This window comes from Eurosta solidaginis, chromosome 1 (assembly GCF_040869045.1).
Source record: "Eurosta solidaginis isolate ZX-2024a chromosome 1, ASM4086904v1, whole genome shotgun sequence".
Classification (NCBI taxonomy): Eukaryota; Metazoa; Arthropoda; class Insecta; order Diptera; family Tephritidae; genus Eurosta; species Eurosta solidaginis.
The window spans coordinates 355,869,544-355,896,383 of record NC_090319.1 but is presented as its reverse complement, the minus strand read 5'-3'; the positions used below and the strand labels follow the sequence as shown (position 1 = coordinate 355,896,383).

General features: G+C 40.6%; 3 protein-coding genes across 4 annotated transcripts; 2 read left to right on the top strand and 1 right to left on the bottom strand.

Annotated features, from left to right (window-relative positions):
- Positions 1-7,379: 7,379 nt before the first annotated feature.
- On the top strand, positions 7,380-8,587 carry LOC137238111 (uncharacterized). The gene is made up of 2 exons (XM_067762735.1): positions 7,380-7,788; positions 7,846-8,587. The coding sequence occupies exons 1-2, from the start codon at positions 7,720-7,722 to the stop codon at positions 8,308-8,310; spliced, it is 534 nt and encodes a 177-aa protein (XP_067618836.1). The 5' UTR covers positions 7,380-7,719; the 3' UTR covers positions 8,311-8,587.
- GatA (glutamyl-tRNA(Gln) amidotransferase subunit A, mitochondrial) lies at positions 7,803-25,764 on the bottom strand. Of its 2 annotated transcripts, XR_010949099.1 has the most exons (5): positions 25,606-25,764; positions 25,304-25,551; positions 24,998-25,240; positions 8,877-10,238; positions 7,803-8,819 (listed from the first exon to the last, which is right to left on the bottom strand). XR_010949099.1 is itself a non-coding variant. In XM_067762734.1 (4 exons), the coding sequence occupies exons 1-4, from the start codon at positions 25,687-25,689 to the stop codon at positions 9,230-9,232; spliced, it is 1,584 nt and encodes a 527-aa protein (XP_067618835.1). In that variant the 5' UTR covers positions 25,690-25,764; the 3' UTR covers positions 7,803-9,229. The 2 variants fall into 2 exon arrangements, 1 of the variants encoding a protein (XP_067618835.1); XM_067762734.1 differs by having other exon boundaries at positions 7,803-10,238.
- NP15.6 (NADH dehydrogenase [ubiquinone] 1 beta subcomplex subunit NP15.6) lies at positions 22,381-23,045 on the top strand. Its single transcript, XM_067774301.1, has one exon. It carries the CDS (start codon positions 22,484-22,486, stop codon positions 22,919-22,921), a length of 438 nt encoding a protein of 145 aa, XP_067630402.1. The 5' UTR covers positions 22,381-22,483; the 3' UTR covers positions 22,922-23,045.
- Positions 25,765-26,840: the final 1,076 nt, after the last annotated feature.

Below are 26,840 nucleotides of genomic sequence, written 5' to 3'. Positions count from 1 at the left end.
AATATCCGATTTCGGATTCGCTATAGTAGGTTCACAATCCCTCTTTTTTTCCTGTTTTGGGAATTGAATCTTTCAATTCCAATAAATGGCAAGAGGACCCTTAAATTGCCTCTTAAATCGCCAGGTTAACAAACGTATAAGGGTAATATACTTGCAACATATAGACGTGTTGTAACGAAGCTTTTTCCGTCCCGGCGCTTCTTCAATAAGTGCTAGGGCTATACTCGCCGTGTCCAAGGTTCGCTTCCAATAGATTTGTAAATTTGGGACACCGTGCAAATCGTTTTCATATAAATTCACTTTATTTCTCTAATTCTATATATGTATGTATACTATAATTAAAATGAAAAATTTTACGTAATCAAAAGAAGAAATATTTGTTGTTTTCGTTTCACTGTATGCTTGCTCTATACTGCGTGGTGGGCCAACGGTACTCGTGTCCCGTATGACGCCTCGATGGTCGTTGCTTGTGTGTGTGTAAATGTGTTTTGTGACGCCCTGCGTCGGCGTGCGTGTCCTGTTAGGAACGTCCCGTTAGGACGCCCGGCTGGTCGTTGCCTGAGTGCGTGTAAAACGTGTTTCGGTGACGCCTTGCGTTGGCGTGTATGTACGCAACCCTAGTGTGGTTGACGTCGTGTATTTGCGTGACTCTGCTGTGGTCACCGTAGTATGTGTGCGTAGTGCTGTTGTGGCCAGCCTGGTGCTGTGACCAACGCAATGTGCTTGCGTAGCGCTGTTGTGGCCCGCGTCGTATGTTGGCGCTTGCGGTCAGCATAGTGGGTTGGCGCAATGCTGTGGCCAACGTCGTATGTTTGCGGAGTGATGTGGTCCACGTAATATGTTAGCGTGGTGCGGTCGGGGTCAGCGTAGTGGCTGGCGTAATGCTGTGGCCGACGTAGTGTGTGTGCGATTGTGGCCGGGGTAGTGGATTGGCATAATGCTATGGCCAACGTAGTATGTTTGCGATTGTGACCAGCGTGGTAGTTTGGCTGGCGAATGTCACCTGCTCGCGGGGTGCGTCACTGTGGTGGTGCCGTTGCTCACGAGGTCTCAAGCGGTGTTTGGTGGTATAACCGACACATTCACCACTTGAGGCCACGACTTACTCCTGTGAAACGACCTGTCCGCATGGTAGAACCGACAACTTCTAGGGACGCTCCACAAGTAGCTCTGGTCACGGCCACAGCTCCGTGCTAACTACCTTCTGTCCTGCTGTGTTGCTCCTTTTATTGCTTTGTTTAGTATTGCTGGCTCAAATGGTTGCGTTGCCATGGTTGCTGTACGATGTTGCGAACGCCCGTTGTGTTGCTGAGACTTGTTGGTTGGTCAGCTGCTATAGCCTTTTGTGACTGGCTGTTGTGTCAATGCTGTATTGAACTTGTTGGTTGGTCTGTTGTTTTGTTACTGGCTGTTGCGTTAGTGTTGTATCGAATATGATGTATGCTGTATTGAACTTGTTGGTTGGTCTGTTGCTATAGCGTTTTGTGACTGGCTGTTGTGTTAGTGCTGTATCGAATATGATGTGGGGTCGCTTTGTGTGGGCCAAATTAATGGTGTTATATTTGGTCCTCACACTCCCCCCCCCCCCCCCCCCCACTTCGGAGAGTGAGCCCCCGGTATTCAGTAGTCGTATGCGCGCCTTGCTTTTCATTATGGTGACCCGGTATTTCTCTGTCACGAATCGCGTTCAGGAGTAGGTTCTGCCTTCGGCGATGCGTCGGAGTTTGTCCCGTACCTCCCCTGCTATCTCCGGGAATCGGTCCAGCATTGGTCCATCTGCGTCTTTAGCCTCGATGGTTATTACTTGGAGGTCTTCTGTTGTCGTGTGTGGCTTCGTTTTGGTGTCCGGTATTATGGGGTGGGTGTTGTCCTCGGTGCTTAGTTGTGGAGCTGCGTGAGAGTGGTATGTGGTGGTAGTGTTTTGTATGGTTTCCTTGGGCTTTCGGCCGTCGCGTAGGAACCGTACCAGCATTTCTGTGCACTTCTTGCTCGCCATTTCCTCCGTGAACGGCTGTTTACACAGTCCGGGCATTCCTTCTCCGCTCCTTGTGTATCGTAAAACCCTCTCCATATTCTCGGCTACGTAGACGCCACAGTCGTTGTTGTTGAGTTGTTGGGGCACCTCGAGTATTAGTTCCTGCGCTTTAAAACCGTCGTGTCCGTACCGCTGTATGTATTCCCACCGGAGGAAATCTGCCCAAACCTGGGTTGCGTGGGGGACTCTGGCCCTGTGCATTGAGTCTGCTACCCATATATATCGTTCCTACCAGCATTCCGTGTCGGTGACGTGGTGTGGTGACTGCTGCGTTTGCCAGACCGAGCAGGTACCAGTGGTTAGCTGTGTTGTGGGGTGCTAGGACCGCACTCTTGCCAAACAGGTCGACGTTCCGGACCCATCGGCGTATGCGTTGGTAGTCTTCCTCCGTGTTACTCTTCTGGGTCAGCTGCCAGATCACGAACGGGCTGAGAGTCGTATTTTGTTGCTCATGTTGCTCTTCCAGTCCCTTTGCCCAAGCGTCAATGACGGTGTCGGTCAACCATTTCGATTCTCTGAGAGTGTCGAGGTCAATCGTATAGAGGGGTATGCCGTCTGGTCCTGCCGGGAATATTATTTTAGGCGTGTCTCTCGGCGGTGGGGCTGTGTCCTCATCCGAGGAGAGCTCGATAATTTTCGGCGACTGTGGCTTTTCCGGTGGAGCTGTGTCCTCATTGGAGGTGAACTCGATGGCTGCCGGCAACTGCCCTGCCTTCACTTCTATCCTACCGAGTGTGAATGTTATCGGCGATGCTCCGGTCTTATTGTGGGCTTTGGCCGTGACTGGTTCGTGGTGTTGTCATTGGTGCCCGTGATGTGTGGTAGTTTAATGATGCGTGCGACGTCAGCGTACCTGTTTGCGCGTATAGTTGCACGCGTGTGGCTGACGTCGGCCCCAGTAGTGTTTAATGGTGTAATGATGTGTTCGACGTCAGCGTACCTGTTTGCGCGTATAGTTGCACGCGTGTGGCTGACGTCGGCGCCTGTAACTCCTTCCAGCAATACGGCCCTCGGGCGTTTTGCTTCCTCCTCCTCGTAGCGCTCGCGCATACGCTTGACGCTGTTGGTTAGTCTAGCGTTATAGCTCTGCATTGTAGATTATTGGTTTGTGAAAAAAATTCGTAGCAAAAGAAAACGATGTTGTCACCTCGGTGGTTTGCGTTGGAATGACCGGCGCTTGATTGTCCTTGATATTAATTAATAATATAAAAAATTGTTCTCCCTGAATTTGTTTGGTTTCACGCGATGATCTCTGCTGTATGATATGCTTTTAGTTCCGCGATGTTGACAGTTTTTTCCTTTCCTCCGTTGGGTTTTCGTATTTTGAGTATCACTGGGGATACATATCCTAGGATTTGGTAGGGCCCGTCATATTTGGGGGCCAACTTTGCCGCGAAATTTTCCGCGGCCTTGGAGAGATGGTGTTCCTTTGCGAGCACTAGTTCGCCGACTACGGGGGTCCATTTTCTCCGCCGTAGATTGTAATGCCGTGCTTGGTCTGCCGCTGCTCGTTCCATGTTCTGCCTCACTATTCTGAATGCCTATTGCATTCTGTCGGATTTTTCTTCTGTCGTGGTGGTGGCTGTGCCCGTCCCCAGGTTGACCTCGTCAAACAATGCCCCTGGTAATCGCGGTTCACGTCCTTGTACGAGGAAGGCTGGACTGTACCCTGTGGACGCGGTTACACTGGTGTTGATGGTCAGCTCGATCTCTGGGAGAAAGTCGTCCCATTTGTTGTGTTGTGATTTGGTGAGTTGCGCTATGATCCTCTTTACCGTTCTGTTCGCCCGTTCCGTCGGGTTTTCTTGCGGTGTGTAGGGCGCCGTGAATTGTTGTCGTATCCCCATTTCCTTGAGGTAACGCTGCCACATTGTGCTGGTGAACTGAACGCCGTTGTCCGATATCAGTATCTTGGGAGCACCAAATCTTGCTAGGATGCGTTGTCTGAACGCGCGGCGAAGGCCCTCTGCTGTCGCACGCCTCATGGGGGCCAATTCCACCCATTTGCTGAAGCGGTCGAAAAATACTAATAACATCGTGTTCCCGTGTGTGGATCGTGGGAGTGGTCCGACGAAATCGACGCATACCGTGGCGAATGGTTCTTGGGTCACCTGTGTGAGCATCTTTCCTGCTGGTTTTTGCTGTGCCTCCTTGTATTTCTGGCAAGACTCGCACTGCCGTACATATCGACTGATGTCCCGAAACATGCCGGGCCAGTAATACCGGTTGGCAATCCGTGCTACCGTCCGGCGGATGCCCATGTGTCCAGCGCTTGGGATGTTGTGGTTTTCTTCTAACACTCGTTGTCGCAGTGGTGTAGGTACACAAAATTTCCAAGGGACCGTTTCCTCATCGTGTGACCGGCAGGGAATATGGCGGTACAGTTGCCCATCTTGTATCATGTAGTCAGAAAATTTCTCGGGGTTAGTGCGTACTTCGCCGACGCGCTTGTGCCACCAATTTCATTGTGGCTCTGTTGTCGTTGCTAGGCGTAGGGTCTCCAGTGGCTGCCGTGATAGTGCGTCCGCTACCAGGTTCAGCTTCGCTTTCCTGTACTCGATGTCGAAAGTGTGTTGTTGAAGCTCCAAGGTCCATCGTGCTATACAGCCTGAAGGGCTTTCGATGGAGTTTAACCACTTTAGAGACATATGGTCCGTGATTACCTTGAATCGGTATCCTTCCAAGTATGGCCTCATCTTGCGTATTCCCCAGACTATCGCGAGGCACTCCTTCTCGGTGGGCGAGTAGTTGGTTTCCGCCTTGTTGAGTTTCCTGCTGGCGTAGGCGATCACGCGTTCTCCGCCTTCCTGGTCCTGTGTCAATACGGCACCCAGCCCGAAATTGCTGGCGTCCGTTTGTAAGGTGAAGGTCTTGGTGAAGTCCGGGCAGGCAAGTATCGGTGCTTCCGTGAGCTTTTGCTTTAAGACCTCGAAGGCCTCCTGTTGTTCGGCCCCCACCTCCAGTGTTTGCCCTTTTTCATCACACGCATATGGATACAAATTGCAAATATACGTTTATATAGCGGGTAAACAAGCATCAGGTTCACGAAATTACTAGACCTTAGGAGAAATGGGTGAACGAGGAAACCGAAGAGTACAAAAGCGGCACAGGCTAAGGCATCACGAATCAGTTTCATTAAAGCAAACTATTGGTTGTGAAATATAAGTGTTATTGTGAAGTACTTTAATAAAGGCCATTTTGCATTATTAAATATTGGAGTTATTTATTCAACAGTTTAGCGATACGAATGTTAGTAGAAGGTTGCAAATAAGAGGAATTGCAGTAAATTCATTACAATATGCTATGCTATCTACTTGGATGTTTTTGTATGGTTGTGTGCTAAATTTCTAAATGCACTACTCATTGATAGGTCGAGTATACCCAACAAGCAAAGTAAAGGTAATGTAAATTTATAAAAAGTTTTCTCAAACAAACACTAAGTTTACAAAACGTTGATTTTTTGTTTACAAATAAGCGTGAAATAATCGAAACGGCTCGTTGCTTTGAAGCTTATAAATGTAAACTTATACAAAATTTCTAAAAGAAAGCTTGTTATAAATTTTCCGAAAACTTTTTATAAATGACATTTTTTATTTCAATAATATTAACAAATACATATGTGTATGTACCTAAATATACATATGTAATAATTCTGAATGAAGAAAGGCTGCAATTCTAATGGGTTGAAGGAGAATCCAGGAAACGGTTTAAATGCAGCCATTCCCTCTCATGAATAAACGTTTATGAAAAGAATTTAAAATTTTCCAAGTTGAAAAATATTGATAAATAGTTTTCTCCTCTTTTTTTGTTAACATTTACAATTTTTTATTAACATTTGCTCTCAAAGCTTATAAAATGTTCTCTGAAAAAAATTTTAATATATTTAATACTGAAAACGGCAGCGATTTAGTTTAGTACCCCCGAGTTCGGGGTTTAACTAGGTATCAAATGAAAGAGGGAGTTCTCCTGATCACAAATATATATATCTTAAAGTGTGCAAACTTATAATTTAAAAGTTATTTGTTGTTAAAGTTTGCAAATTTCTATACAACTTTTATATGTGTATACGTATATATATTTTATGACATTACAAATCTGTGCTGCCACATCTAAAAAACGGAGCAAGTGCAGAATCGAAAAATAACTTATAAAAATACCTTTCATCTGATGTATATATATCTTTAACTTTTCTAGTCTTTATTTACCAAAAATTTGAAAAAGCTCTTTTGCATTCGTGAACGAGCTGATATTACCTTATAACTCTTATGTTTATTGTTATGTTAGCCGATCCAACACCGGCTGCGCCATGCACAGTAATTCTGCGTAGAACACATTTCTGCATAGGCGGCCTTCGGCCACACATCCGGACTTGGCATGGCGTAGCCCAGGGTTATTTTTTATAAGCGCGGCCGAAGGCCGCCTACGCGGAAAGGTGTTTCAACTTCTCAAAATGAGTAGAAAAAATATATATTTTCCTTTTTCTTTATTAACTGAAAGGTGGTAAGGTAATATTTATATTTGTTTTTTTTTTTTTGTTTATGTGGCAGCACAGCTTTATAATGTCATCAATAAAATATATATATATATATATATATATAAATGTGTATGTTGCTACAAAAGCGCGATTGATTTAATAAAAACATTTATAATAAGTGAAAACAATGCAAAAATGAAATGTGAAATATACAAAAATGCAACTTAAGTTTATCGTTGCCAATTTATATAGATATGTATGTGGATTAAGGTTTTGAAAGATATGTAAATTGTAATTTAAAGTGCTATAGAAATTTGCTAAATTTGCAAACTTTAACAACAAATAACTTTTAAATTATAAGTTTGCGCACTTTAAAATATATATATTTGTGCTCGGGAGAACTCCCTCTTTCATTTGATACCAAGTTTTACCCCGAACTCGGGGGGTGCTATTCTAAAATTTTCCCCTGAAAACGTTTATATAACACAAAGCAAGTTTACTTTAAGTTAATTTTTAAAAAATTTCCAGAAATGCCTGTTGAGTACCTATCTGGTATATCTTCCGCTATTTACCCGAAACCGTTCTCGTTAGGTTTTTGCCGCACTTTTTTTTTTTTTTTTTTTAGGGGTTTAAGTTACTCCCGCACCGTGGCTAGGGAGGTCGATTATAAATCGAATTATTTGGCCCATTCAATGAATTAAAGCGCCATCACCAATTACGAGAATTTTCTCTATTTTATTTCAATATGTGGCGTGTTGCCATGAGTTTTTTATTTCGTTATGTTCACTGTTCCGTTATTTTCACTGTTCCGTTAGTTTAATTATGTATATAATTTTTTCTTTAAGTGGCTCCACGCCAATTATTCTTTTACTGATTCCTGCTAGGAGTGCAATAACACCACCCTAACTCCAGGTTAGGGAGGAATTGCAACTCCTAACTCCGCCAAAACGCTCGAGGGAAGCACAGAAGCCAACCTTGAGGCCTAGTTTGATTTTCAACTCAACGCAAAAAAGTCCGAAAAATTGACGTTGAGTTGAGGATGACACTGCACGTCCACTCGGGCGAAAAGACAAGAACGGAAAGCCTGTTTTTGCCGCACTTGAAAAAATATAATTTGGCATCACCTGATAGATTTTCATAACAAAAACAGAGGTGACGGAAAGAGGCAGATTGCAAAATTTTAATTTATACATTTATACAGTTTTTAATAATGCTCCTGTTCATAACGATTGGTGCACTTTGCTTGCTGTTGACCATTGTGGGGGACCTGGTCAAACTGGTAAGATGAAGCGATATCCTTTGAACTATATATTTCTAAAAATTTTTTTTTTTACAGTTGCAACTATCTAAGTTATTTCGTTGCATCTCCGGCTCGGCATGTAGCGATGAACTGCAGCAACAACTTAAAGAAGCACGTGTGAAAGTTGAACGTGTTCGTCAATCTTCTAATGCAACAAGCCATTACACATACACAGTAAAGTTAATGCGCGCTGAAAATGAACTAAAAGCCATACAAACGAAATTGCGCAATGAAAGTAATATGCAAAATCTTAAAGGTGCATCTGTAGAATTAGTTGTTGGCTACCTTTTAAAAGGTGTGCTTTCATTAGTGTTGTTCATAATAACTTTGCGTAATCGATACACGCCGGTTTTTTTATTTAATGAAAATATAAACTTTGAACCCTTAGAAGGGCTTCTAAGTTTTCCCACAGGTGTACATAATGCAATATCAGTTCCGTTCTGGGCATTATCATGTAATAGCGCATTTCGGTTACTGTTCAATGCAATCAAGGGCAAGTGATCCTCTGACTTAACGGAGGAAAAAGTAGAAAAGAGTTGCTTATACGCTTGTAGACTTTGCCGAAAAGATTGATTTATTGGATTAGTTTCTTAGCGCATTCTGCAATTCGAACGAAGTGCTTTGTACTGCCATTAAGATTTTGCACTTTAAATATTTTCAATGATTTTAATTGTGCATGTAAGAGTTTTATAATTTATATTTTTTCAATTTTGTTAAATACGATTTTGATGAAAACTAATATTTAAAATAAAATTTTTTTATAGAAAAGTAAATACTACTAACTTGTGCTTATTGTTTCAGCGTCTCTTGTCATGGTTTAGTTAAAGAAATCGTCTTTTTACCCTGCTTGGTAAATCTACTAACTACATGCATCATCTTTTTGTCGAATGCGAAGCAGCTGTGACAGTGTGAAAAAGAAATTCTAGTATGCTGTTCGCCTGATTTAAGGCACCCAGCTATGCTTACAAGGCTTTGTCAAATGGCGTTGAGCAACACAACCAGAAGGACCTCTACAAAGCATTCGAGGCTTCAGACAAAGCGAAATTATAAAATATGCTTTCTTTTACCTGATTCTGGGCTAAATAATTGTTGCAGCTGCTCTAAACCGCTATAGTGTAGTCTATTATGAGATCGTACAATTGGAACAAAGTTTTTCTAAGCGTGGTCGTCTCTCGGCAGTGTTTTCGCAAACATTCGCAGTGTATTACCGCCATAAAAGGCTCATCTGTGAAAATCGATCTACCTTGAGGGCTCAAATTGCTTAAATAAAAAAACATCTTAAGATCGCGGTTTCAAAGCCGATAAAACAACAACAAAATTGCTAAAAAACATTTGTTAAGTTCAATAACATTTTCAACTAAAAGAACTAAATCCACCGCTTTAAGTACGAGCTTACGTGTTCTAAAGTTACAAGAGCTGCTCAACTACGAGCTGCATAAATTTGTTCATTAGCTAAACAGTCGAATTCAACTTGGGATTCTATCCAACTAGCCACGCGCAATAGTATTTCTTCATTTAGTGAACGACTCATTAACTGCAGGCCAATGGGTAATCCAGTCCTTGATAGGCGAATCGGTATTGATATAGCTGGAATGCCTGCCATATTTGCTGGTTGCGTACAAAAATCTTGTCGTGCACATTGATCACGATTACTTAACGACACGAAATCGCTGAATAATGGCGCATCTGTCAACGTGGTTGGCGTTAACAATACATCTACTATATTCTTCATACTGTGTTTGGGCGCTTCGAATACATTACGAAAATCCTGTGCTATTAGTCTGCGCACACTCAAAGCTTTCTCGAAATATTTTTGATAATTTTTTCGTAGTAAAAAGTAATTACCAGTGAGTATACGTGTCTTTACCACCGTATTGAAACCTTCAGCTCTTGTCATTGCATATAACTCCTCGGTGCTATTATCATTATTAGCCCGATGACCATATTCGATACCATCGTAACGCGCCATATTACTTGCTACTTCACATTGATTTAATATAGAATAAACGAAGATACTCGCAGCTGTATTTGGTAATGATACTTGCTTTACATTAGCTCCGCCTTCTTCAAGCATATCAGCAACTTTCATCCACGTGTCTAAAACATCCTGCGAAAGTCCCTCGCAGTGGTATTCTTTTGGAATGCCAACTTTTAAATTACGAAGATCGATATCTTCGTAGTGTGGCAATTCGATATTTGTATATGGTCGCCTGATTGTTGTCGAATCTTTGTTATCTGGACCAGCAATGGCGTTAAGTACGTCAACACAATCGCTTATATTGCGAGTGAAAATACCAGGTACGTCCATGGAGTTTACCAATGGTATAAGACCATGTCGCGATAATAGACCATATGTAGGTTTTAAGCCAACAACACCACAGTATGCAGCAGGATTACGTGTAGACCCACCAGTGTCGGAGCCGATAGCCCTAAAAAAATTGCCAAGATATGTATGTAGAGTACTATTAAAATTATATGCATACATGTAGTAGTATATTATATTATTCCTTAACTTAAGTGTGAGTTGAGGTTTCTCAAAAACCGCGTACTACAAAAAGTGGATCCGCCATGATGACGGAGGGACTGGTGGTTCCGATTAGAAAGAAATAAAGTTCGAAATCCACTGTTGCTCCAAATTTAAGGGGATCAAATGACCCTCTGGGCTGAAAAGGGTTTCTTAGAAGCTTTGTGGGAACATAAACTCAGACATATGTAGCCGTATCTGATCGATGATATATTTACCAGGTCTAAAGTTACAGTAGTGATTTGGCAAACACTCCGAATGTATTTCTGCTATGAAAAACTTCTCAGTCGAAACTTATCTGCTTTGGCATCAAACATGTACGTCCCATCCCGCATCCAAAGCTTTGTCGCTTCAATACACCACCCGTTGCAGTACCGGGCACGCTGGTACCTGGAGGCTCTACTAAATAGAGAGAAATGTGCTTCAACTGCTGTTGTAGCAGTGCAAATGGGGATACACTGAAATGACAGCCCTGGGTCGGGAAAAATCCCGAGTCGGTCCGGTACATAGAACAGGCTGCCTTGGGAAGCGACCGGCTGCCTTGGCTGCCTTCAACTGCTCGGCTACATCGTCAGGTCAAATATTGCTTTCAGTGGATAAAATGCACGTGTTTCGAATATTCCAAATTAAGGGTTTATAATTATACTATCCGCTGAACTTAGCCGCTCTGGAACAATATTCTATGCACTTTCTCGCCGCTGCCTTCTGGCTCGCATTCGCAGTGTACGGTTCCCCCTCTAAACACTCCTCTAGAAGGTTCACAGCTACATATAGCTGATAATGCATCGGCTATGCTCACACCTACACCCCTCTCTGTGCCTATCCCACCTTCGTTTTCATCAATTGTTTTGTCACCGTCCGCTGCCTGCAGTGACGCCAGGCTGTCTACTGTTGAAAATTCTGGCGCCGCGAATTCAAACAATTTCACCGCCGCCGATAAAGTACATACTGTCGTCCCACATACTAATAATGATGCCGTCGACATCTCAAGTACCTCTTATGCCGTAAATACCAATGATAAGCCTTCGACTGCTAATAACATTTCTGTTAACCTTAATGATAAAGACATTACCAATAAAACTGCAAAAACTGCAAATGCCCACGCTGCTGCTGAACACATAGCCGCTGATAAAGTAAACACGAATGCTAAACCTACACCCTTGGCTCAAGTTCAAATTACTGCTGTTAATGATATAACAACCATTAATAATGACAATGCTGCTTCCAGCTCCACCAACACAGGTGGTGATTCTACCTCCGCCGCTGTGCGTTTGCCAAATGTTGACAATGCACAACCGAGGCAGGTGACTGCCTTGCCGCCTCGTCTTCATTCTTCGCTTATGGAAAATGATATTATTAAGTATATAGAAGATAAGCTAGACCTTTCACAACCTATAAAAATAACCTATTAAAATAAGCGTTGATAGGGATATTTCATCAATTAAAATATCAGTGCCAGACGCTTATTTTAATAGAGTTCTTGAACATACATTCTGGCCGAAACATTCAGTTGTGCATTTGTTTACAAAAAAACCTAACGCCGCAGGAACTTCAAAAAACTCAAAAATCCCTGCGGAAACAGTGAAAAAATAACCATCACGTACCAAAATGTTCGTGGCCTAAGATCGAAATTAAGTACCTTTTATCTGAATAGTTTTATTTTTACTTCTCAAGTTATAGCTTTTACTGAAACCTGGTTAAAAGCTGATAATTTTAACTCTGAACTCTTTTCACGTAAATATGTAGTTTATCGGCGTGATCGTGAATCTAGAGCAGGTGGTGTCCTTATTGCTGTTGACTCGACGCTTCCATCTGAGTTGCTGCTATTGGACACCACAAATGACATTGAATTTATAGCAGTAAAGCTTGCCTTGCACAATTTTAGTTTGTTTATCTGCTGCTCGTATATACTGCCACGATCGGATATACACGTTTATACATGTCATAGCACTGTTATTTGTAGTTTATACTCGCAATTGCGAGACAAAGACCGCCTAGTAGTTCTTGGTGATTTCAATTTATCATCAGTAAATTGGATCAATACCATCGGCTCAAATTTTATGACTCCCACTACTCAGCACGAGTTTTTAAATAGCCTGCTAGATACATCTCTTCTCCAAATTAATAATGTTTTAAATTCCAAAAGGAAAATCTTAGCCTTAGTTTTTACAGATGACTCTGCGGGTATTACTCTAACCCGAACTCCCCCATTATCCCTTCCTGAAGACCCTCTTCATCCTACGCTTGAGATAGTACTGGATGTTGTTCAACCTGTGATGCTCGATGTTTCTAAGCCCAATTCCCGACCCCGGTCGAGATGTTTTTCAAAGACGAATTTTAGTGAGCTCAATAATTTGATTTCTGCCCATGACTGGTCGAGTCTTTATGCGTGTACAGACGTTGAAACAGCGACTTCCTTGTTTTATAGTTCTCTTGATGCTTTGTTTGAAAGCTGTGTCCCCCTTCGTTATTCCAGTACCACCACGGGTAAACCACCTTGGTTCTCAAAGCAACTATTAAGACTTGATAATATTAAATCTAGACTCTATAAGCGTTTCAAAAGATCTGGTAAAGCTATTGATTTATCTAAATATTTAGTGGCGCGCTCCAATTTTCATCGTCTTAACCATCAGTGTTATAAAGGTTACTTATCATGTTGCAAATTCCAATTTACTAATAATCCGAAACGTTTCTACAGATTGTTAATTCCAAAAGGAAAACTTCCTGGTTTCCCATCTAATTTTATTTATGGGTGCAAAAACGCAAATTCTGATCACGAAATCGCAGATTTATTTGCTGAATTCTTTAAATCAACCTATTCATCCCAATGTGTCCAGTCTAATCTTTATCCATATTGCTTGGAAAGTTCTAATAATATTTTAAACCCATTTATTGATAAAGATACTGTTCTTAATAAACTTCTTGCATTGAAACCGATATCTTCGCCGGGTCCAGATGGTGTTCCTAGTTGTGTACTTAAGTACTGTGCTGTCAGCTTATCAGAGCCTATCTTTAAATTATTTAAACTGTCTCTGGAATCCGCATCATTCCCATCTATTTGGAAACAATCGTTTATTATACCTCTGCATAAAAAAGGTAGTAGGTCTAATATTGAGAACTACAGAGGCATAGCTAAGCTCTCAGCTATCCCTAAAACTTTTGAGCAGATAATTACATACCAGCTTCAATACTTGTGTAGCTCTTTAATATCGCCTTGTCAACATGGTTTTGTTCATCGGAGATAAACTACTACCAACTTGCTTGAATTTACGTCTTTTGTTATGAATGGTTTTTTAGTTTGCAAACAAACAGATGTAATTTACACCGACTTTAGTAAAGCATTTGACTCTGTTAATCACGAGCTCTTAGTTACCAAACTTGATCTTCTGGGTTTTCCAGCGCCTTTATTAAGTTGGATTTCAAGTGAAAATAGGACTCAGCGAGTCTTCTTTAACAACAATCTTTCAAAGTCGTTTGATGTAACTTCTGGCGTGCCCCAGGGTAGCCATTTGGGTCCATTACTCTTTAACCTGTTCATTAACGACTTACCAAAGGTTATATTACATTCTAGAGTTTTTATGTATGCAGATGATGTAAAACTTTGTTACACATATCTGCCTTCGAACTTGTTCTGTTTTAATCAGCTTCAGGCCGATCTTGACTCATTTCAAAGCTGGTGTACTGCAAATTTACTTTTTTTGAATTACTCTAAATGTAAGCAAATGACTTTTCACCGTGTGAAGCCGGTCCTATCATCTTATACACTTAACGGCGACCCCTTGGAGCGGATATCTATTGTAACTTATCTAGGAGTTATTTTTGATCCGAAATTAAGTTTTACCACACATATTTCAACCGCTATAAACAAAGCAACTGGTGTATTAGGTTTTATCAAACGTTGGGCTAAAGAGTTTGATGACCCTTATTTCACAAAGATCCTTTATACCTCGCTGGTACGTCCTATTCTCGAGTACTGTTCATGTGTCTGGTCTCCGATCTATCAAATCCATGTTGATCGGATTGAGTCGGTCCAGAGACGGTTTTTAATTTTTGCATTACGAGGTCTCAACTGGGAATCAAGTACTCATCTTCCACCATACAGGAATATACTTCTTCTAATTAATTTGCCATCTTTAGAGAATCGTAGAGTATTACTTGGCGTTATGTTCATTCACAAGCTCATCATTGGTGTGATTGACTCCCCTGACCTAATCAGTCAACTAAATTTTGCGGTTCCTGCTAGGGCGTCCAGACATTTTGTGCCTTTTCATTTACCTCTATGCCGGCAAAATTTTGCTAGAAACAGTCCCCTGCGCCATTGGTGCTCGCGGTACAATGATTTGTATAACTGCATTGGCTTTGAATGTTCGTTTGCTGCTTTACATACTGCTATACTCTTATGTTTAGCCTGATATTTTAATTTTATTTTTTCTTATACAATGCGATGTCAAATGTTTATAACATACAAATTTTCTATGTACCTTTTTTGAATTTTTTAATATTAAGAATGGCTCTGTATTGTACATATATATCTGTCTATTACAATAATTAGTCGACCGCTTTGTTTTTGCGTCGACTTTAAATAAATAAATAAATAAATAAATAAATAAATAAATAAAAGCGTGCAATTGCGTTTATATCAGAATATACCCGCGGTAGGTATGCTTGTCGTAAGAGGCGAATAAAATTCCAGATTCAAGGGGTTGTGTAGCGCAACCCTTTCAGGTTGCCAGCGCAATATATAGCTTATGCAAACCCAATTGTCAACCTCACCTATCCGTGGCGAATCCTGTTTCATTAAGTAGAAGTACCTGCTGTCATCCAGCAGAGTCAGCGCATATGCGCCTTGGCAACCACGCTACTGTTAGCAGCCATACTTTCGAAATAGTAAGACATCGTTTATTGGGGATCCAGCATAAACATTAACAACAACATTAGCTCTGAAATCCAGCGGAGAATCACTCTTGCGAGTAAATGCTATTTAGGAATAGGTAGGCAATTGAAAAGTCCTCTCTCGGCAAACGAAAATCATGCTCTACGAGTCGCTTAACGTACGCGTTGGCGATGGCGAGTACCGAAGAAGTTTTAATGATAAGCTGTACGAACTTTATGCAGACATCAACACAGTCCAGCGAATTAAAACGCAGCGGCTACGCTGGCTAGACCCTGTTATGCGAATGAAAGATATCGCTCCGGCTAGGAAAGAATTGGCGCCATTTGGCAGAACGAAGAAGTAACTGGCGCGCCTTGCTGAATTATGGTCCTACAAACGGTTAAGTGCCAATTAAGTAAGTATGTAACGGTTTACTCAGAACGATTCCACGAATGCTCAAAGAGGAAAGAGCTTTACATGTGTTGCAAAGCACTCCTCCGTGTAAGTCAAACCCTGAACTTAAAGTGCTTAGAAAATCAGCCTTTTTTCTTCAGGTCATGTCGGCTTAAATAGAGTATCACGATATCTCCATAACGCCCTATCTCAAAATACTGTTATGAATATTAGCAACACTAAGGAGTACTGTCATCTCTAAGCCGATGCTAAGCAGTGACTTGTATGCACATAACCAAATTAATCATTATGTCTACACATTTCTACGTACACGCAGCGGAGAAGCAACGCACAATAACATGCATATATCTGAGATACTCCTGAAAATATGCAATAATTGTGCAAGTATTACTCACAAACACACGCGCATGATCTGTGAGAGAAGCTATAAAAATTGTACATCTGTCGTTATAGCTGAGAAATTTATAGCAGATAACCAACTAGTAGATTCTGGAAATGGAAGCGCCTAGAAGATGCGAACGAGAAATCATAGAGTAACAAGGCAGCAACAGTAGGGGCGCGACAATCAGTTTGCTTTAAGAAGCCACCTGGCGAGCAATAGTAGTGTTATTGTGAAGTACTTTAATAAAGTCCATTTTGCATTATTGAAAAGTGGAGTTATTTATTCAACAGTTTAGCGATATGAACGTTAGCAGAGAATTTGAAATAAGATGAATTGCAGTAAATTCGTTACAATACTTTTCAAAAATGGGTAACGTTTTACAAGATGGTGCACCACCTAATTTTTATCGAAAATTATCAAAGGTGGTATCAAAAGAAGCGTCTCGACCTCCGTTTTTAGAATTTAAATCTTTATTTCTGTCAAAAGATATAAGCAAAAAATCGGTTGCAATTTTTATGTGGTTGTTTTTTGTCAGATTTGTTCTACAGCCACACACACTAATGCAGAAAGGTGTTCTGCGCGTATTTAGTTTTGATCCTCAAACCGGTGTCGGACCCACCCAGGGTAATTTTATATAAGCGCAGCCGAAGGCCGCCAACGCAGAAAGGTGTTCTATGCAAAAATACTATGGATCGGGCCCCATATTTCGAACCCTCTCGTGGTCTTTTTACGGTTTTTTGGGAATAACTTTCGACAGAAATAAATTTTTGACTTCTGCTTTCGGATTCTTAAAACGGAGGTCGAGACGCGTTTGGTACGCGCTACACAACCCCTTGAATCCCCAACAACGCGTTTGGCACCACCTTTGATAATTTTGGATAAAAATTAGGTGGTGCACCGCATTGTAAAACGTTACCCAAAATGCCCCATGTGCGTAGAATTTGGGCTCAGATAGTAGTTCTGAAATAATTAAAAAGCGATATAACCCCTCATTTCATAGAGTTAATGGCGAGTCCGATTCCCTACTCCTACAAAATGACCTAAATAATCTTATCGAATGGTGTAATGCCAATAATCTGTTCCTCAATGTGAACAAATGTTTTCACATGTATTTTACTAAATCATCTAACTTACATTCCACCCTCTACGATATCTCAGGTGCTCGACTGGTTTCGGTTCATGAATTTATTTACTTAGGTGTTGTTTTTGATTCCTCTTTCTCTTTTGTCAATCATATCTCTTATATGCTTCCCAAGGCTTACAGAAACCTTGCCTCTCTTCGCAGATATGCAAAAGACTTTAAGGATCCTTATACAAGGAATGGTAGAGCATCTGCTAATGTTCGTCTATGATCTAATAGTTGGCTCTCTTGATTGCCCAGCTCTTTAGCGAAGGTGTCATTTAATGTACCTAATCGGAGTCTTCGAACATTTTTTTTCCATTTTACACGCGTGCTTGCAGGGCTTGCTTTATTTCTGCTTTATGCTGATGATCTCAAGATCTATTCTGAGATCAGTTGTTATAATGATGTCGTTGTTCTTCAATCTGAGATTAATAAGCTTTATATCTGGTGTGGTAAGAACCGTCTTTTCCTTAATATAAGCAAATGCCACACTGTGACGTATGGTAAACTGCTGAGGCCACTTCATACCTCCTATCATATTGCAGAAACCTTTCTTCGTACGACTCTTGAAGTTAATAGTTACGTTCCATTGAGTCTTGAGCGAGATACGGATAAAAATTTAACATGCAAATGCAACAACAACGTGGTGATCCTGATATTTATCTGGTTCAATTTCTGATCCGTATAGCAGTTCTGTTCGTTTCGTTTTCTGTAGTAGATTTTTTGACAGCTAACCACTTTTGAGTAGGTGGCACTCATGGCTCAACTATATGGTTGGCTCATCTCTACAGCAATAACATACCTTTGTTCACATTGCCAAAATTAGCGTGTTGGTGTTAGACGAACGGAATGGAATGAAAACATAAAACTTAGCAGCATTTGTAAGTAGTAAGAAAATGTTGTAAATTCGTTGGTTCCTTTTTAAGTTTGCCATCTCCTTCTGACAATCCCTACTCCAGTGAAATAAAAAAAATAAAATCAGCTGGTGAGATGAGCCAACCATATAGTTGAGCCATTGTAGCACTGAACTAAATACGTGTACATTTGTGTATACATAAAAGATCTCGCCATATTTAAAAGCACTGAAAGAGTAAACAACTTGAAGATGATGTAAGGAAAATAAATAGTTTGCTTACGTGCGAAACTATTTAAATGTTAATAATTCTATCAGTATCTTAAAATTTTGTGTACGTTTCTTCTTATTTTCTACAAAACAGATGTTTTATATTAGTACTGCCAGCTCTCATAAAGTTGATCCAGATCGTTCCAATGAGATTTGAGCCAGAGCCAGAGCTCGATAAACCAATGGAACGGCCCAAAAGACTTGGGGCTATACTTCGACTCAAAGTTTAATTTTAACACTCACTTCAGCTTCACAATTTCTAAGGCGCTTTCAATGCTTGCTTTTGTCAGACGCCATTCCGCAAACTTCTCTGACCCCTACACACTCAAAGTTTTATATACGTCCTTTGTGCGGTCCAAACTTGAGTATGAGGCTTTCATTTGGCGGCCCTACCACGCAGTTCACATCAACCGCTTGGAGCGGGTTCAAAAAATCTTTATGCGCTTCGCGCTTATTTCATTACGTTTCTCTGAACCGATCCCGTATTATGAGTCTCAATGCCAACTAATATCCTTACTATCCCTAAACAGTCGCAGAATTCTTTTGGCCTTGTTGTTCATTTTCGATATTTTCACGGGCAAAATTGACTGCGCGCTGCTTCTTGAAAGACTATGCTTAAATCAGAAACGATATAATATAGAGACATTGCATAGACGAAAAATCGTGTGAGGCAAGCTTCACAAAATTCTAGTAGGTCACATTCACCACTTACCACTGTCTGTATTTGTTATTTAATAATTATTTGTACTGGGGCAAACTCCTGTAGGAATGAAAACGGCGACCTTGTAACTGATGTCCAGAGAGTGCTTAGATTATGGAGGGAGCACTTCTCTGCTCTCCTAAATGGAGGCAGCAATTCACCGCGCAGAGATGAAGAACTCGATCCCGCAATCGATGATGATGGAATATATGTCCCCCCGCCCGATTATGACGAAGTTAGAATAGCAATAACCAGATTGAAAAACAACAAGGCCGTGGGCGCTGATGGATTGCCTGCGGAGCTATTCAAGTTCGGCGGCGAGGAGTTGGTAAGGCGCATGCAGCATTTTCTTAGCAAAATATGGGCGGACGAAAGCATGCCCGACGGCTGGAATCTAAGTGTTCTTTGCCCAGTCCACAAGAAGGGGGATACTGCAAAATGCACCAACTATCGTGGAATCAGCCTTCTTAATATCGCATATAAGGTCCTTTCAAGTGTATTGTGCGAAAGATTGAAGCCCACCGTGAACCGGCTGATTGGACCTTATCAGTGCGGCTTCAGACCTGGTAAATCTAACATCGACCAGATTTTCACAATGCGCCAAATCTTGGAAAAAACCCGTGAAAAGAGAATCGACACACATCACCTTTTCGTCGACTTTAAAGCCGCCTTCGAAAGCACGAAAAGGAGCTGCCTATATGCCGCTATGTCTGAATTTGGTTTCCCCGCAAAACTTATACGGGTGTGCAAAATGACGTTGAGCAACACCATCAGCTCAGTCAGAATTGGGAAGGACCTCTCCGAGCCGTTCGAAACTAAACGAGGTTTCAGACAGGGTGACCCCCTATCGTGCGATTTCTTTAATTTGATGCTGGAGAAAATTATACTAGCTGCAGAACTTAACCGCACTGGAACAATATACTATAAAAGCGTGCAATTACTGGCATATGCTGATGACATTGATATCATCGGCCTAAACACCCGCGCTGTTAATTCTGCTTACTCAAAGCTGGAAAAAGAAGCGGTAAAGATGGGTTTGATGGTGAATGAGGACAAAACGAAGTACCTGCTGTCATCGAGCAAAGAGTCAGCGCATATGCGCCTTGGAAACCACGCTACTGTTGGCAGCCATAATTTCGAAATAGTAAAAGACTTCGTTTATTTGGGAACCAGCATCAACACTAGCAACAACATCAGCACTGAAATCCAGCGAAGAATCAATCTTGCCAATAAATGCTACTTTGGACTAGGTAGGCAATTGAAAAGTAAAGTCCTCTCTCGGCGAACGAAAATCATACTCTACAAGTCACTTATCGTACCCGTCCTGCTATATGGGGCAGAAGCATGGACCATGACAACAGCAGATGAAGCGGCTTTGGGAGTGTTCGAGAGAAAAGTTCTTCGAAAGATTTATGGACCTCTACGCGTTGGCGATGGCGAGTACCGAAGAAGATTTAATGATGAGCTGTACGAGCTATACGCAGACATCAACATAGTCCAGCGAATTAAAACGCAGCGGCTGCGCTGGCTAGGCCATGTTATGCGAATGAAAGATGATGCTCCGGCCAAGAAAGTGTTTCTATCGGAACCCGCCTATGGAAGCAGAGGTAGAGGGCGGCCCCCACTCCGTTGGAAGGACCAGGTGGAAAACGATTTAAACTCCCTTGGTGTGACCAATTGGCGCCGGTTGGCGGAGCGAAGGAGCGACTGGCGCGCCTTGTTGGACGGCCATAACCGTTTAGACGGTTAAGCGCCAATTAAGTAAGTAAGTAAGTAATTATTTGTACACTTTTTATTCAGCTAATGTGTTCAGAATTTTAACTTTTACTCACTAAAACTCCAATCAGTGTATTTCTGTGCTTAAATTATGCTAAAAATTGTGTTAAAGTTTTTGGTGTGGTGAAAGTGACCTACTAGAAGTTTGTTACGCTCCGCTGCTTTCCACCGAAGTTCGCGCATGCAATATCTTTATATTCAAAATTTTTTGCTTAAATACTCCCTGTAGAAACCTCCGCCACTTTGAAATCTTTTTCATAGGGCTGAGTAGAACTGTTTATAACTCAAAAGCGCCTATTAACAGAGCCCTATCAGAAATTAATTGCTTCTCAAGTGTTTTGGATATTGATTTCTCCGACTCAAAATACGCTATTCAACTTAAACTAAAAAATTACTTAATATGTAATAATATAAATTCTTTTTGCTAGTGTTCTCCATAGCTTAATATAAGCTGGTCTCTGTAATTTAGTCATAAGTGTCTGTAATAAACATTTGTTACTAGACTAAATAAATAAATAATTATTGTAGTTTTGACCCAATTTTTCGGGCATTAACTGAATTTAATAGACTCTCGGGGAGGTTTTTTATTGATTTTTCTTTGTCGAGAAACATCTTCATGTCAACTCTGCAAGAGTACCTCTAATCTTAACTTGCAATATCTTTTTGTCTTTTGTTTTCGCTAGTCATGTTACTTACGTTTTTCGTTGTGGTTTTCAGTTGATTATTTGTTTTAAGTTTTTAATTTACTTTTGTATTCTAGTCTGTAAGATTATTTTAATCATATACTGAATAAATTAAACATAAACAATCACTATGGACACATTCAGTCTGTGTGAGGTCTTTATTGACCGGCCAGTTCAATCTAACCTAACCTAACATCAAGATTCAAGTTAACTTCAAAATTTAAGTTAAAGTTAGAAAAATCTGGTTCTTATTTATTTATCGAATACCGAGGATCTTTTGCAATCCTGGGACTAGGGGGTTTGATAACTGTCCCGGGGGATTCAAGGGGTTGTGTAGCGCAATATATAGCTTCTCCAACCCAATTGTCAACCTCACCTTCGAGCGGCGAATCCCGTTTCACTAACAGACGAGGCTCTGGCGACCCCAAGCTCCTCATGGAACTTGGGGGTGGGGAGGGAGGGATGGCCTGAAGGTTCAATGTGGCCATATAAATCGTTCCCGAGATGGTCGGGCCAGCACCTTAATGGTGCTGTGTTACCGGAGCGTATGGGATCTGTATCCGACAAAGGACCATCACATCGATAACACTCCCCAAAGCCTTCGGGGAGTAACCTAATCGCTACAACAACAACAACAACATAACTGTCCCGGCACCCCGGGATTTTTCGTGATTATCCGGAGACTGTTACCTTTGAGATGTGGTTCAAAAATAAATATGTGTGGTACATATGAAGAGTTTGGCAAAAAACATTTATCAGAGTTCAATGAATTTAATACAAATATAGGTCTTACAAAAATAAAAAGCAGGACCACCATTTATCTTTTAAAGGTTTTTAAATTTAAAAATCCCGAACACCCGCGATTTATTTTTTTTTTTGTGCATTCCCTGGACTCGACCTACTCTTAGCATTGGGAAAGTCGTTGGCAACGCATAAACCCATTTGACAATTAACAATGTCAAAAATTGTGCTGCGGCTGTCACATGAAAACGTAGGAAAATAAGCAAAACAGACAAAAATTACAGAGGAAAATTTTGTTCGGTGGCCTTTTAACGTAATTTTATTTTTTAATCGATATGTCTGCACTTTTCCGCCTGGCTAATCGTCAAATAATACAGCGAAGCTTAGCGTTGAATCTTTCACGCTCGATTAAAACTTCACAAAAAAAGGATGAGACCGCCATCGTCACTCCAAGTACGACAGAAGATTTTGCCAAACCTAACCCGAAGAACTGGGTGAGTTATGGTTTCGAATACGAAAGCAAAGAAAAGGATCGTAGTGTTACCAATTGGACATTCTTCGCCTCCGTAACTCTATGCTTAGTGTGGGGTACTTTCATATGGTCATATGCGCCTGATCCAATGATGCGTGATTGGGCGCAACGTGAGGCCTATCTAGAATTGCGTCGCCGTGAACAAGCTGGAGTGGACTTAATTAATCCCAATTATGTGGACCCTGATACAATGAATTTACCATCAGATGAGGAGCTTGGCGACACAGAAATAATCATTTAAGTTAATAATAATAAACAATCCTCGGTTTAAGTGAAATGCCACTTTTGTATAATGTTATGTAATTGATTGGAGTGAGTTCGACATTGAAGCAGGAATAAATGAACTTCATAAGCTTTTTGTCCAATTAATTTGTTTTGTTTCATGCAAATACACCAGGTAAATGTCTTCCTGCGTCCCAAACAGAACAAAAACTAATTTAAGTACCGCTTAGCATTTTGAGGTTGTGTTTCTATAACATAAAGAGCGAAACAAAAGCCCTATCCAAAAAATTTTTGATGTTGTTTCAGTAACATTTAATGGGCCTAGCCGCGGATAATACAGGTCACCTAAGAGCATGTCTAGTAGAGCATCACATAGTAGCGTATCTTTCAAAACTATAAAAGTGAATCCGTAACGATCCCAGAATAAATAAAATAATAAAATTGAACATTTTTGTCTCATAGCTCTAATTTTCTGTTGACCTTTGATTTCAAAAAGTGATACTCCGTTGCAAAGATATTCACCCAAGGCAAACTTTTCAGTGTAAGGTAAACTTCCGTTTCCGTGCAAGTTTTTCTGAAACCGATATTCTTTTCGAGCCACATTTAAAAAAATAAATTAAGTATGCATAAGTTAATATACATAGATTTAGATATATAACAGATATCATTCATGTGCTATTTTCTGGTAAATAAACGTCTGTCCTTAAATTATTTGCCATAGTGTAAGAATGATAATCGAAGATTAAATAAAGAAGTCAGGGTAAGTGTTCAAAAAGAAGGCAGCATGTTTAATATTTTGTGTTTCTCTATGCAGTGTGAAAATTCTAATCCTCATATGCTGCTGAAGTTACATCAAAAATACTTGCCAAACATTTAGGGGAGCGATATCGCCCCAGGCAGTCCTATCACCGCTATGAATAAGGTGTGGTCCGGTACTTGTACCTTCTGCATGGGAACGATCTGATCGGACAAGCCCATAATTGAGGTAAACTAAAGAATGGCTCGATGATGATTAAAATATGCGTTTCTTGAATGAAATGTGTTGAAAAATAATCTCGTATTGTACGGGGACTCTAAGCGATGAATTAGTAAGAAACCCGTTACACAGAGGGAATGTGACTAAACAATTTCTTGAAAGAAATGAGTTATTAATAAATAAGACCACGCGAAGGTAGCAACAGAGAGAAAGTTTAATTCAGTGTTTAAAAACGCTCTACGCAAAAGAACGCCCTTAGAAATGTTTTTAAACGCCCAATTTGACTTCAAATGAGATAGAGCAATTTTCAAACAAATTCTGAGATAAAGCATTTATCAATAATTCTAAGGTAGGGCGTTCTTCAAGCATATTCTAAAAAGGACGTTTGGAAAGTCCTTTTGACATTGGGTGACCTTAAACTCAGCAGTACTTATGAAGAGATGGATTGTATAATGCCAGAAGTTAAACAATCAGAGGATACACTGATTGCGTCAAAGTCCAAACTGGTTGAGTTGTTACTGTAACACCATTCAGAACAAAGTTTTGCCCAAGTTAAACGATGTTTGGAATTTTTCCTGTCAAAACTTCGTCGTTGTCAATACCGGTTGCTTTGGAGGATCTTATACATACATCTGCGGACACAGATGCATGTATGGGAGGTGCCTATTCTTCAAGTAGAAATCTGTTGGAGTGTCCGTAAACAGTTTATGGGAAGTATATTCAGCTTTGGTGGGAGAAAAAGGTGTGAAAACACCGCCAAAATATTTTGTCATAAAGTTTTAAGCTTTAGTTGCTTCTATGTTTCCATATAAAAGTTGATTGAAACATAGGACATAAAACGAACAGGAGATCTTATGTATTGACTATATTTCTTCTCCGTAGAACCCTAAATATATTTTGAATCAATTTACACCCAACTAATTTACGTACCATGAAAGAGCGGTTTTTTAACCATGGCTTTAGATTTTGGAGGTGTTTGGAAAATTTCTTAAACCCATTCGTGTTGTACTCGACAAAGACTTCAAGAACAATATCTAGCATTACTGCGCAGGTATTTTTCGATGTCACACAGTGTATATTAAGCTTAGGCCTAAAAAACACACGAGTCGTTACACTTACGCAAAGCAAATTCCTGCCGCTACAGCTGTTGCTGAGCCCCCAGAGCTTCCTCCGGCTATATGCCATTTGTCATCATTCAAGTTGGGACTCCAAACATTTTTTGTAGGACCATAAATAGAATCCACTGTTCCAGAACCCATAGCATACTGATCCATATTGGTTTTACCTATGAGCACAGCACCTGCGGAAGACAGTCGTGCACAAACAGTAGCATTGTAGGGAGGAACAAAGTTGGCCAGCATCCTGCGTAGCGTGAACAAATGTGTATATAAAGCAATTGCTCTTCAAATATGAACACGAACTTACCTAGACGCACAGGTCGTCGTTAGATCTTTGGTGCAAAAGTTGTCTTTTATGGCAATGGGAACACCATCAAGCACACTTAGCGGCTCTTTCTTGTCATAACGATGATCGGATTCTTTAGCTTGATGTAAAGACTTTTCTGGTGTTAAATTTATAAATGCATTCAATTGTTTCAATTTAACCGCGTCGTCCAGTGCATAATCCACAACAAGGCGGGGGGAAATGCTTCCATCGGCGTAACATGACGAAAGCTGTAAGTGTTGAATTGCAAAATACTAATAGAAATTTCTATACAAACTGTATACCTGTTTAATGTTTAACTGCAGATGCCGTTTCATAATCTTTCTATTTTCTGGTAGTGTAAGCAAAACAAACAAATATGTTGACATCAAAATCAAGTTAAGCTAGGCGAATCCATACCAGTTGGTGGCAAAGCGAATTCAACCAATTCGCCGTACACAAGAATGTCAAGTCAAATGAAAATTTTCATTGATTTCGATTAACTGACATGTGTAGTACAAGGCGTTGTCAAGGCGAATCTATACTAGGTGGTGGCAAAGCGAGTTCAACCAATTCGCTGTGTGGAAGAATGTGAAGTCAAAAAAAAAATTTCATTGAAAATTTCATTGCTTCTTTTTGATAATTTTTCATACTACGCCTCAAGGCGAATACATTACAGGTGGTGTTATCCCATCAGCTAATTGCTTGTTCTTGATAATTTTCCATACAGCGCCTTGTACTACAACATGTCAGTTAATCGAAATCAATGAAAATTTTCTTTTTTTAATTGACATTCTTCTGCACGTCGAATTGGTTGGATTCGCTTTGGCACCACCTAATATAGATTCGCTTTGGGCTTTGCATGTTAAATCTCTATCCGTATCTGGTTCACGTACCATTGGAACACGAGGATTATATTCAATACAGTGCCTTGTACATTATGGCGCATAATTATACCCTTCAAAAACGCGAGTACTCTGTAAATAATGTAAGGAATACTCCTTTGGGAGTATAGGACTGCTCCAAATCTAATCTGTATTCATACAAAAAATATGCTCCAATTAAAGCTGGAGACATTGGTGCTTTATCGGTAACCGTATCGGTAACCTTTTAACAGCTGATTCGACCAACCTTATGAGAATCAATGCAATCGATTATTGGTGCCGCTAAGGTCGTACCCGTATCGTAGCCAACCAATTGGGTTTTGGTTTATCGTCGTAACGATAAACAGCTGATTACGTTAGGGATACGGATACAGCGATACGACATACGGCACCAATGACTCCGGCTTAACATTGCGATGTCCTAGGAGAGGAGTAGGTGATCCCACTCTTGCTTTGTTTGTGAGTATTCCATAGAGTACATACGTGAGAGTACTTTCCAAAGTACTTTCACTGTAGTACTCCATGGAGCACCCACAGAGGATCATATGCCAAAGTACTAAAGAGGAATTGTGTCGGAAAAAATTATCGAAGTGAATTTAATTTAAAATGAAAGTAATTGAAGAGGGGCAATACAACTTTTATATTTTATACTACGA

What these genes read in the sequence shown, in the direction of transcription:
- LOC137238111 (XM_067762735.1), top strand. Translation starts at nt 7,720, where the DNA reads ATGCTCCTGTTCATAACGATTGGTGCACTTTGCTTGCTGTTGACCATT. An exon ending in TGGGGGACCTGGTCAAACTG is followed by an intron (nt 7,789 to 7,845) that starts GTAAGATGAAGC and finishes TTTTTTTTACAG; the next exon opens with TTGCAACTATCTAAGTTATT.
- NP15.6 (XM_067774301.1), top strand. Translation starts at nt 22,484, where the DNA reads ATGTCTGCACTTTTCCGCCTGGCTAATCGTCAAATAATACAGCGAAGC.
- GatA (XM_067762734.1), bottom strand. Translation starts at nt 25,689, where the DNA reads ATGTCAACATATTTGTTTGTTTTGCTTACACTACCAGAAAATAGAAAG. An exon ending in ACGACGACCTGTGCGTCTAG is followed by an intron (nt 25,241 to 25,303) that starts GTAAGTTCGTGT and finishes CACGCTACGCAG; the next exon opens with GATGCTGGCCAACTTTGTTC. An exon ending in GCGGCAGGAATTTGCTTTGC is followed by an intron (nt 10,239 to 24,997) that starts GTAAGTGTAACG and finishes CAATTTTTTTAG; the next exon opens with GGCTATCGGCTCCGACACTG.